At 53.4% G+C, this 16,651-nt stretch overlaps 5 protein-coding genes across 5 annotated transcripts; 1 reads left to right on the forward strand and 4 right to left on the reverse strand.

The window, feature by feature from the left end:
- Positions 1-270: 270 nt before the first annotated feature.
- Positions 271-1,794, reverse strand: BKA58DRAFT_51903 (negative regulator of sexual conjugation and meiosis). The gene is made up of 2 exons (XM_046175434.1): positions 1,122-1,794; positions 271-1,069 (listed from the first exon to the last, which is right to left on the reverse strand). The coding sequence occupies exons 1-2, from the start codon at positions 1,708-1,710 to the stop codon at positions 348-350; spliced, it is 1,311 nt and encodes a 436-aa protein (XP_046020877.1). The 5' UTR covers positions 1,711-1,794; the 3' UTR covers positions 271-347.
- An 8,352-nt stretch (positions 1,795-10,146) lies between these two features.
- On the reverse strand, positions 10,147-12,281 carry BKA58DRAFT_449428 (major facilitator superfamily domain-containing protein; the record flags this gene model as incomplete). The annotated part of the gene is made up of 4 exons (XM_046174313.1): positions 11,732-12,281; positions 10,646-11,678; positions 10,307-10,565; positions 10,147-10,220 (listed from the first exon to the last, which is right to left on the reverse strand). The coding sequence occupies exons 1-4, from the start codon at positions 11,983-11,985 to the stop codon at positions 10,147-10,149; spliced, it is 1,620 nt and encodes a 539-aa protein (XP_046020878.1). The 5' UTR covers positions 11,986-12,281.
- Positions 12,282-12,445: 164 nt separating this feature from the next.
- On the reverse strand, positions 12,446-13,333 carry BKA58DRAFT_414661 (uncharacterized protein; the record flags this gene model as incomplete). The annotated part of the gene is made up of 1 exon (XM_046172503.1): positions 12,446-13,333. The coding sequence occupies one exon, from the start codon at positions 13,331-13,333 to the stop codon at positions 12,446-12,448; it is 888 nt and encodes a 295-aa protein (XP_046020879.1).
- Positions 13,334-13,908: 575 nt separating this feature from the next.
- Positions 13,909-15,374, forward strand: BKA58DRAFT_52131 (uncharacterized protein). Its single transcript, XM_046175442.1, has 3 exons — positions 13,909-14,268; positions 14,320-14,408; positions 14,462-15,374. Exons 1-3 carry the CDS (start codon positions 14,259-14,261, stop codon positions 15,221-15,223), a joined length of 861 nt encoding a protein of 286 aa, XP_046020880.1. The 5' UTR covers positions 13,909-14,258; the 3' UTR covers positions 15,224-15,374.
- On the reverse strand, positions 15,374-16,175 carry BKA58DRAFT_52110 (uncharacterized protein). Its single transcript, XM_046175441.1, has one exon. The coding sequence runs from the start codon at positions 15,981-15,983 to the stop codon at positions 15,525-15,527; it is 459 nt and encodes a 152-aa protein (XP_046020881.1). The 5' UTR covers positions 15,984-16,175; the 3' UTR covers positions 15,374-15,524.
- Between the last annotated feature and the right edge of the window lie 476 nt (positions 16,176-16,651).

The raw sequence follows: 16,651 nt of genomic DNA on the forward strand, positions 1-16,651 counted from the left end.
AATCTCTACCGATCCAATGCCTAACAAGAACAACTCCGGGAAAATGCCTGATGACCCCACTCCTACTATACGTGGCAAAAACCGTTGAGATAGCCACGCCAGAATCAAACGCCGTGCCATCAAGGCGCCGAGTTAAACGTAGTAACCAGATAGTTCTAAAATCCAAGACCGGAGTATCGTCCGGACTGGTCTAGTTTTGAAACGCCGAAGAAAACAAACCGCACCAACACCGAACGAGAAATCAATCGCTGTTCGTGTCATCGTGACTTTTTCGAAAATTGTATAAACACATCGTGAAGAAGCATATCGTAATAGAAAGGGCCCGAAGGTCCAGAAGAGAAGGTGGCTTAGTAGACATGAACCGGAGCCATCATCGATGGCTGGAAAGACACATGCTTAACCAGGTTGGCTGCATGGATGAATGGCTGGAACCACGTATTGGCAGGTGGTTGGGAAACGTATTGTTGTTGAGGCTGCGGTACTCGGGAAGAAAACTTGGGAACCTGAGAAGAAGAAACGTGTTGGTACGATGATGTTGAGGATGCGGAGGAGGCTGATGAACAAGCGGAGAAGACCGAGTCGTTGTCCGAGTTTGAGCTTCCAGAGGAGGTGGAGTGCTGGAAGGGCGATGGTGCGTATGCGGAGCCAGGGAGAGGAGCGAACTGGGGAACTGCGGGAGCCTGGTAGTAGGCGTTGTACGCAGCATCGCGGCTGTAGTCCACGGGGCTGAAGGGAGGAGAAGATAGAGGCGTTGTGACAGCTGACTTGGTGGCTGTGAAGGCTGAGCATCGGAGGATCATCTCACGAATCTCAGGAATGGTCGCCCTGTTGGCGGGGTTGAACTCGAACATGCGCCTAAGAATGGCGTCGAGCTCTGTGGAGACGGGAAGAATGGTCCTCAAGAACTTGGGGTCCTTCATGAAGGCACGGAAGGTGCTGTCCTCGAAGGATGCTCGCTTCCATGGGTTGCGTCCGCAAGTGAGGTTGACAAGCATGACTCCCAGACTCCAGACATCGTTGGGCGCTGAGGCGTAGCATGAGTAGGCCTTGGGTGCCGATGTCTGACATTCTGCCAAAAGTTAGCACGTGACTTCAGCTGAGTCGGATTAGATCGGACGTACCTGGGGACATGTAGAAAGTCGAGCCACATCCAAAGTCGGAGGTGACATGGTCGGTAGTGGCAAGTCCAAAGTCGGCCAGTTTGCAGGTCATTCCTTGGTCAGTGACGAGAACGTTTTCTGGCTTCAAGTCCCGGTGGTAGATTCCAATAGAGTGGCAGTATTCCACGGCATCCAAGACCTGGAGGAAAGCGCGCTTGGCCATGGCATCGTTACCAACGTACTTGCCCTGCTCGGTGATGTTGGAGAACAGGTCACCTTCTGGGCAGTATTCAATGACAACGTATGTGCAGTCAGGGGCGTCCATGATTTTGACTAGAGAGACAACGTTGGGATGAGCGCTGGCCTGGTGGTGGAGCTGGATTTCTCTTTGTTGGAACTTCCTCTGGCGAGGCTCAAGACCAACCTTGTTGAGTGCCTTTACGGCATATGGGACGTTGGTTTGGATGTCCACGGCTGTGTACACCACGCCGTAAGCTCCTACACCAAGGATGCCGGTCAATTGAAGTCGTCCAGCAAGAAGTTGACCTAGGCGGTCTTCCGGCGCGCAGAATCCATTTTGAGTTGGGGAAGCAGGGGGCGTCGGGTACATATTGTGAGTGGGAAGGGTAAGAAGTCCTCGTAGGTCCAATGAAGGCCTCAAGGACGATGTTAGATGATCCGGAAGATGGAGGTTGACCTGGTCCGTGTGGAAACAGCAAACAGTCCCGGATGGAAGAGTCAGAAAGAGAAGGTATTAGAGAGTAACCGGATCCGGCAAGTCAGGTGACTTGGAGGGTGCGACGGTAAAGTGAGTAGCAAGCAGTCGAGTGAGGAGTGCTTGTCAAAGACTGAAGAGGCTGTTGTAGTTGACGAAGGAATGTGTTGGGAGGAGAGTAGAGTAGTATGAGGAGGTAGTGGTGATTGTTGTGGTGGTGGTAGAGGGTGAGGCGGGATATGATGTATGTGTATGAGGACGGCTGGGCAGCAGTGATAAAGAGAGGCTTCCTAGGAGGGCCCAGGTGGCTATTGGCTGACCTGGAGGCCCCGGTTTTTCGTAAATATAGGGAAGGAGCGGCGCTATGACGAAGAAGGATGGGGCTACAGAGCGAGTGCAGGCCATCAGCGATGTGTGCCATGGCCTCCGGCACGCACATTCAGACGCTAACGTGTGGTTCCACTCGCGCAACCCACCCTGGCTCCATGGCTCGTCTCAACGCGCGCAGGGAGGCGAGAGTGAAAGCGGCCGGGGGGTGCAGTGGTGTGAGCCGTCTTTACCCAGTTGGACGCTAGGCCGTGTCCAACAAAGACAGTCATGCAGCTACCGAGCGGCCGGGGCGTGTCCTTGATTCACCTGAATCATGCCGCCTGCGACTCCGCTGCTCACCGGGCGGCTGTGACTTGGGGCGAATCAGACGCCTGTCAGCGCAGAGAGGGTGACACACAGGCCTGCTCTCGACGCGACAAGTGCAGCAGCCTCGAGGCACCAGAGGGAGCCATGCAGCGCGCGATGTGCACGATGGTGCAAGCGGACCCGCGCGCTGTGTGTGTGGCGCGAAGGGTGCCCGGCCAGTCGTGTCCATTCACTGCTACCCTCACTGCTCGCTCCACAAGCGCTCGTCAGCTCGCAGAGAGGACACATGTCCAGGGCGCAATACGGGCCCCCCGTCTGATTCGCTGCCTCCCCCAGCCTCTGTCCTCGCGCGGCCCCCTGATCGCAGCATCTTGTCACCGGCCGATTAGACGGCCCACCCAGGCTCCAAAACGCCCGCGCCTCGCCCCAAGCAGATGCAGCTATGCAGTTCCTTGCCTAGTGCTGCTTAGCCTCCTCTGCAAAGCCTGTCCAGGCTTACGACGTCTCGAAAAGACGCGAGCGCACGGGCGGCGTTCGATAGACTCTTCGCTGGCTCCGAGGCCCATGACGAATGCAGCGCGCCCAAACGACGATCTCGCAACGCTGCGGCACTGCTCTGCATCTCTGACTGTCATGCCGCCAGTCGACCTTTCGTCCCGTCTGCCTGAACCCGGTGCTGTGTCTAGAGGACGGCACAGTGCTTGTCAGCAACCCGCGGTCACGTTTCGGGTTTCGTGTTGGTGGACTTGTTTTTCTTTTCCGGCGCTTCTGATCATCGTTCTTTGTCCTTCAATCTGAAGCCCATGGCCATAGCCTTTGCTGCGATGTGCAAGGGCGAGCTGCTTCCAACTTTGGGGACCGCCAAAGAGCGTTGGCGATGACACATGGCACTTGATGCCCGATCGGGCCCAGTCGATCCCACGACCGCCAACCTTGTTGCGCCGGACTTCGCCCTGTTTGTGTAGCCATCTGTCATTGGCCTCTCCAATATATTGCTTCTCGACGATGACTAACCGAACCGTTCGCCATGAGCAGCGAGGTGTGCTCCCTGTCGCTCTGCTCCGTGGGCAATTTTGTCTGGACGAGCTGGGCCCGCCAGTGGCACGCTATTGTCCACCAGAATTTTCCAGACTGCTCCGCCTGGCCAATTAATGCGGAGATTATTCTGTGTTTTCGTGCCAATCATCATTCACGCCCTGCTAGACCTACGTGTTGTTGCAATCCAGTCATGGCCTTGTGACCTGGCAGTCACCGCCTAACGTTGTCTCGCTGTTCTACTCACACCGGCCATTCGCTCAGCTGTCGCTGTCGTGGCTTATTGCGCAATATGTTGGGGCGAACTTTTGTTCATCTATGGTTTGCCGGTCGTAGCAGCTCCCAACGAGTAGGAACGGTAAAACGTCTTCCAAGGCTTCCAGATCGAGGAAGCAGAGCATTCTACCGGTTCGTATCTCATCCCGTATCCATGCCCGTTGAAGGGATAACGACTCGACTTGTCCGCATATGAGTCGTAGGAGCTGGGATGTGCGCCAGATTGCGATGCTAACCCCAGCGCAAGCGAGATAGCCGTGCAAGCACCTGCAGCTCTCAATTCTTTTTCTGCTCTCCGGCGTCATCCGTGCATGAGCACAGAGTCAAGCCAAGTCCGCTTCCCGTAGGCTAAACTTACGAGCGGGAGTCTGTGAGTGTAAGGGACCGAAGATCATGTCCTGAGCGAAATTGTTCCTTTGCGGGTCAATATCATGGCTGAAAACTTTGTTGGTATTCGAGATGAAGGAGCCGTTCCCAAGAGCATGGCCGCGGGTGAGAGCTGAGCCGTTCGATGCGCGTGGTAATTTGTCCAAGACGCTAGCAATCTCTTCATAGAGGGCACATCTTGTGTCTTGGTAAATTGTGAGCGCGCTGCATAGTAACATGCAGTTTGCAATAGTGTAACCCGCAACAGCCTCCAACTGTCGTTTCCAAGCATCGTGCTGTCTGCCTTGATTCGTCCGACCCGCCGTAGGCTGCTCTATGTGCGTTTTCGATCCTGCTGATTCAGAATCGTGCATGCTTTCCTTGCCGGACAGGCGTTCTCCACAAAGCTCGAGCGTTTCAGTGGAGGTGGTCGAGAGTCGCAGCCTCCAAGTGCATTCACCGCCAAATCCTGACCAGCGCGAATTTCAGGATAAGCCCGTTATCGATAGTCATCGATAAGACACCCGCCAAAACTAAAATGCCCCGACATCTCAACCTCCTGCGCTCTCAAACTCTAACGGCGGCAGTGTGATCAAGGGAACATCCAATCGACATGCGGTGCCCACCACAAGTGTCTCCATGGCTTACAGATCCTGCGACGTGGCGTCTGCGGCTGGAGGCAACATCAGGCGACGCCAACGACGATACTACCAGATGAACCACCCACTTGCAGGCCCAGTCAAATCCAGACTTTGTGGCCACCTAAAAACTTTTGTGTTTGTGGCCAACGAATGACAGCACATCAGCCTTGTCTTACTCGTGCCTACTCAGATCTTGTTTGGTCACGCCGAAATTGGTAGGCTGTGGCAATTAAGAATGCTGGCAAGACATGCTTTGCGGCTGTGTACACTTTCATTGGCCGAGCAGAAGGCATGCCAAAATATAGTACACACCGCTCTGAGTCGGTCCGAAGCTTTTCGCGTCGATCTCCAGGCCGCGCGCAGGCAGCAAACGTTTCGCGGTTACTAAGGAAGGACCAGACTCCGCAAGTCTTGCAGCGCCATGTCGTTATATCATTATGCATTGCGGGAACTTCACCCTGGCGGCGTTCTGTTCTGACATAACAAGTTTGGCTACGAAGCGGATATCTGTCTATCCTACGTTGCTCTGTAAGGTTTACGGAGGCCGTCGTTGTTAGCTGATGATCTCTCGGGTTAGCTTGCGCGGCTTCATTGCTGATGCCTGCTCAGACGTCATCATCGGCGGTCGGTGATGCAAGACCCTGTTCATCACTTTATTCTGATACAGCACGCTGAGGTCAGATCTCTCATCGTGCTTCCGAAGAAACCGCTTTCCCAGGGTCCGATCAGCAACCGCATGCATACGTAGGTAGTAACTACGTAGGAGAGCCCACTTCCACGAAGATTCAGGGTCAGGCTCGCCGTTCTAGAAATGTTCTTCACACATCGACAAACATCATCAACAAGATGTTTGTTCCCGGCTGGTGCCTCAGCAACCGGAGTTCATTCCACATGTCTCACGTCTTTAGATCACCCGCCTACAAACCCCCTTCACATGTCAGTCCCAACAGTATATGCAGCAATAACGACGCTTCGGAAACTTCGTCAAGCGGCTTCATCCAAAGCTTTGAATTCAAGCCACCCGTGTGCTCCACCATGGTTCATGGAAAGGAAACTGGAGTCTCCGTCTGGGGCCCGGCTCGTTGGCGCAGCGTGAACTCTAACGCGTCGCTTGCAAGACCCTATACTGGTCGCACGCGTGCGTTGCGAGTAATCGATATGGATGATGAAACACTCAGCTCTAGCAGCCCTCTAGTCGGCGGTAACTATCCACCGAACCAAACTCTACACTCTAGCATCCCAGAAGAGATTGGATTGGCAGGGGTGTCGGACCTTCTGCGGTTCTGTTGTGTTGTTCCATGGCTTTTCTGAACGAGTACTGCCGCTCGCGTTGAGCTTAGTCGTGGCTATGGGGTGATTCGATCTGAGGGTCCCGCAGATCACAGCGGCCACGAGTAATCTGCGAAGTTTCTTCCACAGTAAGGTCCGACTACAGGGCAGAACTCCGGCGTCGAGACACCGTACACCGGTATGCATGGTGAAGTGGTCAAAGGCGTTGGGCATGTTCGACGCATAGCCCGAGAATTCTCGCGCACTCGGGTTTTGCACTTGGCGTACACAGCTCTTCGTCTGCGTAAAGACATGCACAGTCACGTGTATGTGAACATCACAATCAGCACGAAGATGTCGCAGTCGCATAGGAACCATGCCATTTCCCGTAGAGAGGAGAAAAACTTCTTCTGAATACGACGGCAGTCATGTGAGCTGCTCACACCATGTGCCACATCACGAAGCAAAGACAGCCTCGTCAGCACAAATCTTACAACCTTCAATGTTTCGCCTTCCGTATCTCAGTAATCATCTGATGGGCATCTTTACACAATGCCATCTACTCTTGGCTCTTAACCTTACCAGCTCCATCAAGCCCAATACCCGCGCCAGCCCGCCGTTACTCACATGTTTCGCCATCTACCATGCATTGACAGCCTCATACCCAGCTCACACACAAGGACAACCCTCGCGCCTCAGAACACTGGGCGACTATCCCATGTCTACATACATAGCCACGGGATCCTCGTCTGCCGCCTCGCACAGATGGGTCTGCCAAATGCCGTGTCTCCACTGCCTCACCAACTCACTCGCCTCTTCCCTCGCTGCAGCTCCACCTACCCGTGGGCCAGCAGCGCAAAACATAAGATGAAACAAGCCTCACCTTTACAAAATGTTCTCGCGCACTCGGCAGTGCAGAAATAATCTGCTACATCTTACAGCCGCAACGCATTTCCGACTGCATCCTATCAGCTGACGACATGATGTTGGTGCTTGCGTCGTGAGGCCTGATAGACTGACTGCCTTGCCTTGCCTTGCCTTGCCTTGCCTTGCGCTGCGTTGCGTGTTCAGCGGAGAAACAAAACGAACATGCACCGCGCTGTGCTGACGAAGAAGATTACGCCGCCAACACGACGTCGCATGCGCGTTACGCCCGGAAGCTGATCAACACATTGCCTCACCACCACTAACATTCACCTTTACAATCCATCATCAATCCAGCCTTGATCTATTTTGTTCGTTCGTTCGTTCGTTCGTTCGAAAGATCCAAGGAGCGGCACGGGTAGCAAACTACTGCAGGTCATCGATGCGGTTGCGCGGCGCTGCGGGCGGGGATTAGGCCTAAGAAAAGGTCCAGTCGCTCTCGCCTCATCCTTTGGGGGCGACCCAGCGCTTGCGTAATGCGCTTTCGGGCAACTTGGGCCACTCGATCTCTCAACGCCATGAATAGAGGCGCGCGTATGTGGGTTGGGGTAAGTAAAGTAGGTGGGTGAGCGAGTTTCGTGGCCTGGCCGCCGCCGCCTTGCTGATGCGGATGCGGATGCGGAGGGAGGCGGTTTGGACAAGTGGGTGGTCGGGAAGTAGGCGCTGGTGGCAGATGCGTGGATGCGGCGAGGTGGCGGGCGACCAGTTTAGCAACCACCATCTTTCCTGTGGTCCTGAGACGGTGGTCTTAGGAGTGGTTGAGGATGGGCTGACTCAACCTTCACGGAGGACTGGGTTAGATTGGAGTGATGTCCGTAGACGCTCATGGCAGATGTGTGTTTGTGGCGAGGCTTTTGCTGTTGCCGCTGCTAGATGCATGTATTAGGTGTTGATCACATTGACAAAGCCGTAGGACCTAACACGAGGATCAGAACGCCCGATTATGTGTGAAGTCATGCATCCACAAGGCAAACTGATGCCTTGACGCTGATGGCAGCCTCGCGGGCGCCGATGCTTCATCGCCGGAAGGTCATGATGCGGATCCGCGGTATTACTACCTGACTGCGTTAATATCTTGTGAAAACAGAGTCTCCTCCTTCATGAGCATAGCAATCAGGAAAACACACAAGTAGAGTTGTATGTTTCATAAAACCCACACGAGCGATAGCAGCAAGTAGCTGTACGCCTTATACAAGGGAAAAACCAAACACCTACCTACATAATACTGAAGAAGCTGTCAAACTAGGCGCCTAAATTACGTTAAGAATTCGCAAATTTTCGTTTTAATACTAAGGTAGACTGTAGTGTGTTTAATTCTTCCATTGTATGTTGTGCACATACGAGAGAGTTGGCAACATTCAAGCCACAACATGATATAATTCACACGAGTGTTTGAAAAGACGTCGCCAGAGTACTCGTACATGCTGAGAGTAAACGAGTGCGAGGCCAGCTCATAAGTCAAAGAGTGCGTCCAAGACCTCGAGCACAAAGTTGTTCACCACCTCCATCATGAACGCCTTAACGGCATACTAAAGCCGGCTAGAATCTCCTCGTCAATCCCGGCGTCCATACCCTCCGTAGTCTCCTGGGTCGCATTTTCTTCAGCGGTGTCGTCAACGGCGTCCTCTCCATCCGCGCTCTCCTCAAGCCCAAGACGCTCCCCGTACTCTTCCCTGACGTTCCTCAACCCCTCCTCTCCGAACACCCTACTGTTACTCCGCCTCAGACCCTTCAGTTTGAGCGTGAGTTTTGGGCGTGGTGTCTCGTCTTCCATGAGGTCATCAACCTCCTCTCTCTGGACCACCGTGGCACTGCTGCGACTGCTGCTGTGACTTCCACGATCTTCTTCATCTTCTGGGCCGGCTTGGTGCTCAACTGGAGAATTGAGGTAGACTTCGACGTCCCTCAGTATACTGCCCCGATACCGGTTTTGCCTATTGCTAGTGTTGGCCATATGAGCGTTGAAGTCCGGGTTTGTCTCACATAGCTCTCGCCACGTGGTGCTATCGCCCGGGACATCATTTTTGTTGAATCCGCCACCACGCGGTGAGTCTTGCGCGCCGATATAGATGATGTCGTGCTGTGACCAGTGAGAGGCTAGTGCGTCGAAGAAGAGCCTTTGGAGTCTATCCATGAAGTCGAAGGCTTGACTGTGGCGATCTTGTCTTGGGGGAGGCGAGGCGACTACGGACGGGTTTGACGTGACAGGGCCGATGATCACGATACGACGTAGACTCCCGGCGGTGGTGTTAGCGCAGATATACGCAATATCACTCGCTCGAATGAAAGATTGTTTCGCGTCGGATCTTGTCGACCGGGCGAGTGGTTCGACGAGACGGTACAGTTGCCGCATACCGGCTTCCCAGTATCCATCCGCTTCGAGCTTAGCCCCAAGGAGGCAGGCATCAGCATGTGCTCGTAGGCTACGGTAACCGGTAACATTTGTGTTCGGACTGTATGTGCTCGATTTCATATACAAGTCGAAATCGGCAAAGGCGTTGGCAGCGATGGTTGGGAGATGGATCTCGGATATCGTTTCGTCTGCGGCGATTATCTCGTCGAACGCGGCTGAATGTCGTAATAGAAGTGCTTTGTGAATTTGCCAGATTCGTTGATGTGACTCTGGTCCAACGATGATCTTCATTGTACCTGGAATTTCTGAAGCACTTTTGGCGTATGGATCGCCGGATTGGTACGGACGCGTGGTTTCGGGCTTCAGATTGAACATTTCGCCCGTCGTGTTAGTGACGGTGCTGATGTAGCGTTTATTGTACATGTTCGTACTTCTAGCAGGCAATGCCATATTCGCTGTCTTGGCTTGTGCGTGTCTTCGTTGGCCGATCACTGGCGAGGTGGGGTGGGATGCGGTGTAGTATGTGTGATGTACCGGGTGTGGAACATTCTCATGATATGTGAGAGTTTCGAGTGCAAGTGACGGTGCGCAAACGAACGCGATATCGCGTGGGCTCTCTAGGTGACTAGCGATAGTGAAAGTGACCCCATTATAAGCGTTCCGTTGCTAATCAAAGTTAACGAGTATGTGTGCGTGTTGCAGTAAGTATGTAATTGTAACGGAATGTGGTTGGATGAATGTGTAGAGCATGGTAGATGTGTGGCGATGATAGAGAAGTTGACTTATGAGGGCGGCGCTGGTCCAGGCAACATGGGCGACAACGACCGCATTTCATGGTACTGCGACCGAGCGATGGCCACTCGCGATTGCCGAAAGAAGTACGATACCCAGTCCGAACACAACAACTTCCATAATCATCATCACGCAAGCGCCTTCCTATCTACCTCCATCACCACAACCCTTGATCTCACCTGCTCTGTCCCCAACCCACCCTCCTCGCCCCTCCCCCCATAAAGCTCGCTAGCACACCATTTCTCACCGAACGTATAAAACACCCACGGTACCGGCGCGAAAGCAAGGGCAATGAACGCAAGTAACGAGAAGGACCAACCCACATCAAGCTTCTGATACATTTTATGCGAGAAGAGAGGCGCGAGACCACCGACGAGCGAGCGCATGACTGAGCAGGCGGCCATGCCGGATGCGGAGTGGAGTGGGTAGGCATCGAGGATGTATGTGCCTGTGAAGAACTAGATGGTAAGTTAGCGGTTGGATTTCTCAACTTGTAGACCAGCTGAAGACGAGGGATTAGTACGAAGGATAAACTCACGATAGTGCTCATAGCTCCAGCACAGAACACCGCCGTCCCGACCAACGGCGCAATCCAATGCACACCATACTGAGCTGTCCAAGCATAGATAAACAACCCAACACTCACAAGCGGCCACCAGAAGATCATTGGTAGTAATCTGTTCTCTGGTCTCGTGTCGCCCTCAAGTGCCCGCCGCTTGACGAGACCGTCGCTAATCGCACCGCCGCCAAGCATGCCAATGAGATTACCAACCGCAGTACCCAGATAAGCCAGACCCAAATTTTTTGGTGCCCATTTGTACGTCTCGACGAAGGTGGTGGGGATGGTCATATACAGGATGTACATGTATCCGTACCCGATAGCCGTGAGGAGCGAGGTAAAGAAAACCGGCCGAGACAGGAAAAGCATACGAAGCGGTATAACCATTGCCGTACGAAACGCGACTATTTTGCTCGTTCCAGCGTCCAGATCAGATCTAGCACGTAGCTCCTGATTCCCCGTCTGTTTCCGCAGTCTCGCAGCTTTTCGCCGAAGCAGAACAGGCTCATACGTCTCTGACAAAAAAAGAACGCTGAGCGTCGTGCCTACCCCGCCCAGAATGCTTGTCAGATAGAAGATACATCGCCAACCTCTTGCAGCATTGAGGTAGCTGCCCGCTGTAGGACTAATCGCAGGACCGAGATTATACGCCAAGCCAATCAACGCCATGACACCCCCGCGCTTTTCTTTCACCCAGAAATCGCCGATGCTGGATGGCGCGAGAGCGAATACGCTACTACCGCCCACGCCAGCGAGGAAGCGGAAGACGGCTAGGGTGCTCAGGGAGCTGGCTCGGCCGCATACGAAGGTACATATGGTGAAGAGGACATTACATCCGTGGTACAGAGGGAGGCGACCGTATTGCTCCGAAAGAGGACTTATGAGAAGAGGGCCGAAGGCGTAGCCTAGGACGTAGATGCTTAGGACGAAGGCGGAGAGATAGGCATCGGTTGATGCGAAGTGTCTCATTATATCTGACATTGCTGGTGCGACGACAGAGGATGTGAATGGACTACTGAAAGTTAGTGGATTGTGATTGTAGTATGGATGAAGCAGGTTACTCACGATACAAAACACATGATGAATATGCAACCGAGGTTGACCATCTTCTTCCGTAAAGGGAAATTTCTGGGGTTCACCGCATCGTCGTTGCCGTGCCAGTCGACGACGTTCGACTGCCTTTCTTTGCTATGCACAAGCGTGGTGGGTGTGTCTAGCATGTCGAAGCCCGGACTTTTATCGTAGCCGTTGTAAATGCTCGGTAGCTCCTCACCGGTATATAGCTCCAGGGCTTCTTTCCGTGCCGTCGTGTAACTCATGACGTTCAACCAAGGGTGGGAGTGGCTTCGAGTAACAAAGAGTTTCAGATTTACCGATCATGGGTTAGTGGGAGCAAGGAGTGGAAAGGAAAGCCAAATTAGTCTGCGTTTGAGTAACGTCCCTGATGCGAGGGTTTTTGAACAACCCTGTGATGGAGTTATTCAATATGGTGAGTACGTCATTTAGTCAAGATCAATGTGTGTTTGAAGAGTTGCCCTTGCCACATAGTGGAGCCTAGTACCCAGGGCTTTCCATCTGCATGCTTCACGGGAAGGAGCAACTCGGGTTGTTCCGGGTTTACATCGGGAAGGAGATGGAAAGCGTTGCGAACAGCTGGTATTGCGGAGCCACATGAATGGGAAAATCGGTGCGATACCGGCTTTCTCTCTTACTCCCAACAACCACACTACATTGTACATTAGCGTGGGGCTGAAACCATCTAGGATCGGCCACCAAGTACTACCTGGCACTCTCAACTTGCACAGGATACTTTTCCAGACTCTCATACCACTGAAGTGTACTTCCAATCATAAACGCCCAACTACCCCAGAAGGTACTGAGCGACGCCTGGTATTGCGCCCAGCTCCTAGTATCATATCCGAACGCCGGACACAGCGTGAAGCCGATGCCACCTATGAGGTTCCAGGCCCCAACCCACCATCCCAGCGTTCGAGGAGCTGGTTTCCACCATTTGGACTGAGTCTCGATCATGAAGAGGGCTCCGGAAATGATGAATCCTATACCGCCAACAACTTGAGTAGTCCAGTAGAGGATAATGGTAATGGTCTGCGACATCTGATCGTATATGCCTGGAAGTGCTGTCAGGCCCGCGACCCAAAAGATTGTTGCGCCGAGCAGCTGGGACACGGACGCTATAAACCCGAGGTTGTGAATGTAGTGGGTCCGTAGTTCTTCATTTGACGGCCACCAGACCCAGGAACGCTCTTGCGGCTCCAAATTGGGCTTTGGTTCAGCGATTTGTCGAGTCCCGACAGCATTCCGTTTGTTGTGATGGTGCGTGCAATGTGACTTGGACGGCCGCAGCTCTACGCGTACGTCCCCCTCCTCTTCATGCAAAAGAATCTGCTCCACCGCCCATCCAAAGCACCCCGATCGGCCCTCGTTCACAGCTTCTGCCACGAGGAGGAATGACCCCACCTCGAAGATGCAGACCCCGACAAACGCTGTTATGCCCCCACCATACAATTCCTCGTTCGCGAATTCCGAATCGGGTTGTACCAGCGGCAGGAACACGAAGAAGGCATTGAATAGCCATACTACGCTGCCCAGTGTGAAGACAAAGGCAACGTCGAAGGATATATCCCATACGGGAAAATATGTGAACATACGCCAGATATTGCGTGCGACGCTGCGAGAGGAGGAAGTCGGGCGTGGGGTGTCGTGCTTCGTCGAAACGACGGCCTGATCATGTTCAATGTCTACGGCATGCCGTCCCTTGCGGTCATTGCGCGAAGTCCACTTGTAGCGGATATCGGGACGGTCGTCGTGGCGGTAGTGGGCTCGGGTAGGGTTGAGGAAAGGAATCGGGCCGGTGACGCGATCGTCTTCGAGGCGTAGGCCGGTGCCGTGTCTCACGGGTTCGCGGGCTGGATGGAAGGTTTTGTTGCGTTGTGTTCTGCGCGTGGCTGGGCCGTCGCGACTTGTCATGTCAGCTAGCTGTCGTCAATTTGCGTGAGTGTTGCTGTGTCGTTAACATCGATAAAAGCTGTCCACATTTTCGCGAGATGACTAGCGAAAGAATACTGTGAACCCATGTTTGGACGCGAAGATGCTGCCCGCCTGCGTCATAGCCCCAGAGCATTGAAGTTGTTAGCGTTCCCCAGCCGCGCTGAGTCAGCACTCCGCCTGATCCTCCGCTTTACTATGGGTCAACTAGTAGTACTCTCGAACTACGCAGCACCCCTAGATACGCATCACGGACAACTACGTAACTTTACGAAGTGCTGCTGAATATAGAATACTCATAGAGCCTTCGAGAACATCTTGGAAAGCTTTTGGTAAGTACATGGGTACCTAGGTAGCCTCAGATAGGGCACGCCCGCCATTCGGTGTGACTGAGGATCGGTGTATCGCATCTTCGTCCAGGAGCTAGTGGTTGTCTCGTCTGCAACTTCCGTATTACTGTAGAACTCTTTGCTATGGCCATTTCCTACTGAATTCTCGATGGCCTATAGAACTGGACTCACACTAACTCAAAAGACTACAGCAAGCACGGTAACAGCCAGTCAGCGCGAAGTAACTTCAAAACAACATGTTCGCGGGTACGTCACTCGTACTGATCATGACTCTCCAGGTTGCTGACCCCGGATTAGAGCGATGCCATCTCATCACGATGGATACGCGCATTCCATCCAAAGCAGACGCGCCCGAGTACACCTTTGCTCTTGCCTATCGAAGGCCCGTACGTACACACCTGGACCAAATCCAGTGTCGATTAGACCTAACAAGAGGCAGCGACCTATACCCAAAACCTGGGAGGCGATGGCAGGTGACAATGGCGTCGGGTTTCTCGATCTACCGCGAGAGTTGAGAGACATGATCTACAACTACATCTGCATCGATCTGCCGCAAATCGGAGACGGATGGCGTGATAAGCACGACGAGGGAAAATACGGCATCCCCGCGGCCACTGAGGCTCAGGCCGATGCATTGCAGGACTGCAATATCATGAGGACGTGCCGCCAGGTGCATTGGGAATTCGCCGAAACGCTCTACGCGCAGCTTCTCCAGATTTGCAGCCCCATATACGAATTTCAGACTCAGTTCGTCCGACCGGGCTCGCACATCTTGCCCTTGTCGCCAACATACGCACATCTCGTCAAGAAAGTGGCAGTTCTTCATCACACGGGTATTCCCGACCATAGGAGTAGACTCGAGCAATCCACATCAGGCGACGAGCAATGGCGTCATGTTGTCACAGTCGCGACGCAGTTAGCAAAGCTATTCCCGAAGATACAGACCGTACGCGTGCTTCATCGCATCTGCCCAAGTGATTACCTAGACCACACTTGGGCGACTGCGTGCGGGTTACGCGGCAATACCAGAAAAGAGCAAGTTAAGGAATCTCAAAAGTTCATCAGAGGTTCGTGTTGGAGTGATGGGAGGAAGGTCAAGATGCCGCGGCAACTGGAGCTGGTGCATTTGGACTTTGACACCATTGTCGAAACACCTTTGGTTGAAGCCATGAGAAACATTCGAGCAGCAGAGCTGAACTAGAGATAGCAACGGAAACTGTCTGCATAAATCGGGCTTCGCTAGTGAGCGATCTGACATGTGGTTCCAGAGCAACACAACAAGACTTCGGGGAGGAACAAGTCGAAGAGTTCAATTTGAACTAGTGGTATCATAGCCGAAGGCCTGTTGCACACTCCAAGGCGCTGCAATAGCATCACTGAACGCCACCGCTGTGCTAATAATACAGAATCGTGCTAATCATACAAACAAAACCAATAACAGGAACCAGCCGAACCGTCATGTCAACACCACACCACGTATCCCATCCATCCCTCGCACCCCCTCACCTTGCCTTATCCCCCTTTCTCCCCTTCTCCCTCTCATCAATCTTCAACCCCCTAACCAACTGCCGTCCCATCATCCGTGAAATCTCCTTCGCATAATCCGTCATGCGCATGCTATTCCTCTCGTCGTCGCTCTTGCCCTCATACGCCTTCTCGCTGTACGGCGGCGGCGCATCCGTATACCGCGCGTACTCTGCTTCGATGCGCTGGACGTTTGAGTTGGACGACGAGCTCGAGTCGCTGCGGTGGGTGGAGTGGTTTGATGAGTGCGTTGATGGCGAGGGGAAGGAGTGGTATGAGGAGTTACGCGCTGTGGAGTCGTCTGTAGTGGAGGCTCCTGAGGGTCTTTGACCAGCGGCGGCGGCTTTGGCGATAGAGGAGGCGGAGTCGTGGCGGGAAGAGAGCATCGAGGATGGGGTTTCCCGTTCGTTGACGCTGACTTCGGGGTAGTGATCCATTTTCGTGTTTGAAAATGACTCGATCTCGTAATAGCGGTAGTAACAGTAGCAGTAGTGTAGAATCTAGAAAGCAAGATCTGAGATCTTTTGTATGACTTGAAATGTGGTGTGACTACTAGCGTCCTTTGATGATGAAGGTGTTATTGGTTGCGCGTGTTCTGCTGCTGCGGTCGATGGCTGGGATATTTAAACAGCTGCCTACTCATAACCACGCACATGATGTACCTGACACAGACCCATTGACAATCCTGTAAGTCATACTACGACGTCATTGCAGCGCCATCGTGCCCAGCCACGCTTTGTCTATCGCTGTCCAGAAGGGGAAATGATGTGTGGCTCATCAGAAGACCATGCCTCGAGGGCAGGAGTGCAAACAGTGCTCAGCTTGCCTTACAGACTGGCTAAATTATTCTACAGCTGGCAAACTCAGTCATGAGCTGCTTAACGGCCCGCGGCGAATTCGCGGAGACGATGTTGGGGATGAACGTTATCGGGGAGGCGGACACGGAGCAAAGCGAGGCGCAAGCGAAGCGAAGGACGTGTGGCGTTGCGAAATGGATGGGTCCTATGATGTCACTCATCACCATCAGCCGTGCCGTGTCGCACAGGAAAGACCAGAAAGCTGAGCATGCAGATCACAGGACATGATGAAACGATAATTGGCATAC

The sequence above is a fragment of the Alternaria rosae genome, assembly GCF_020736505.1.
Source record: "Alternaria rosae strain MPI-PUGE-AT-0040 chromosome Unknown BKA58scaffold_11, whole genome shotgun sequence".
NCBI lineage: Eukaryota > Fungi > Ascomycota > Dothideomycetes > Pleosporales > Pleosporaceae > Alternaria > Alternaria rosae.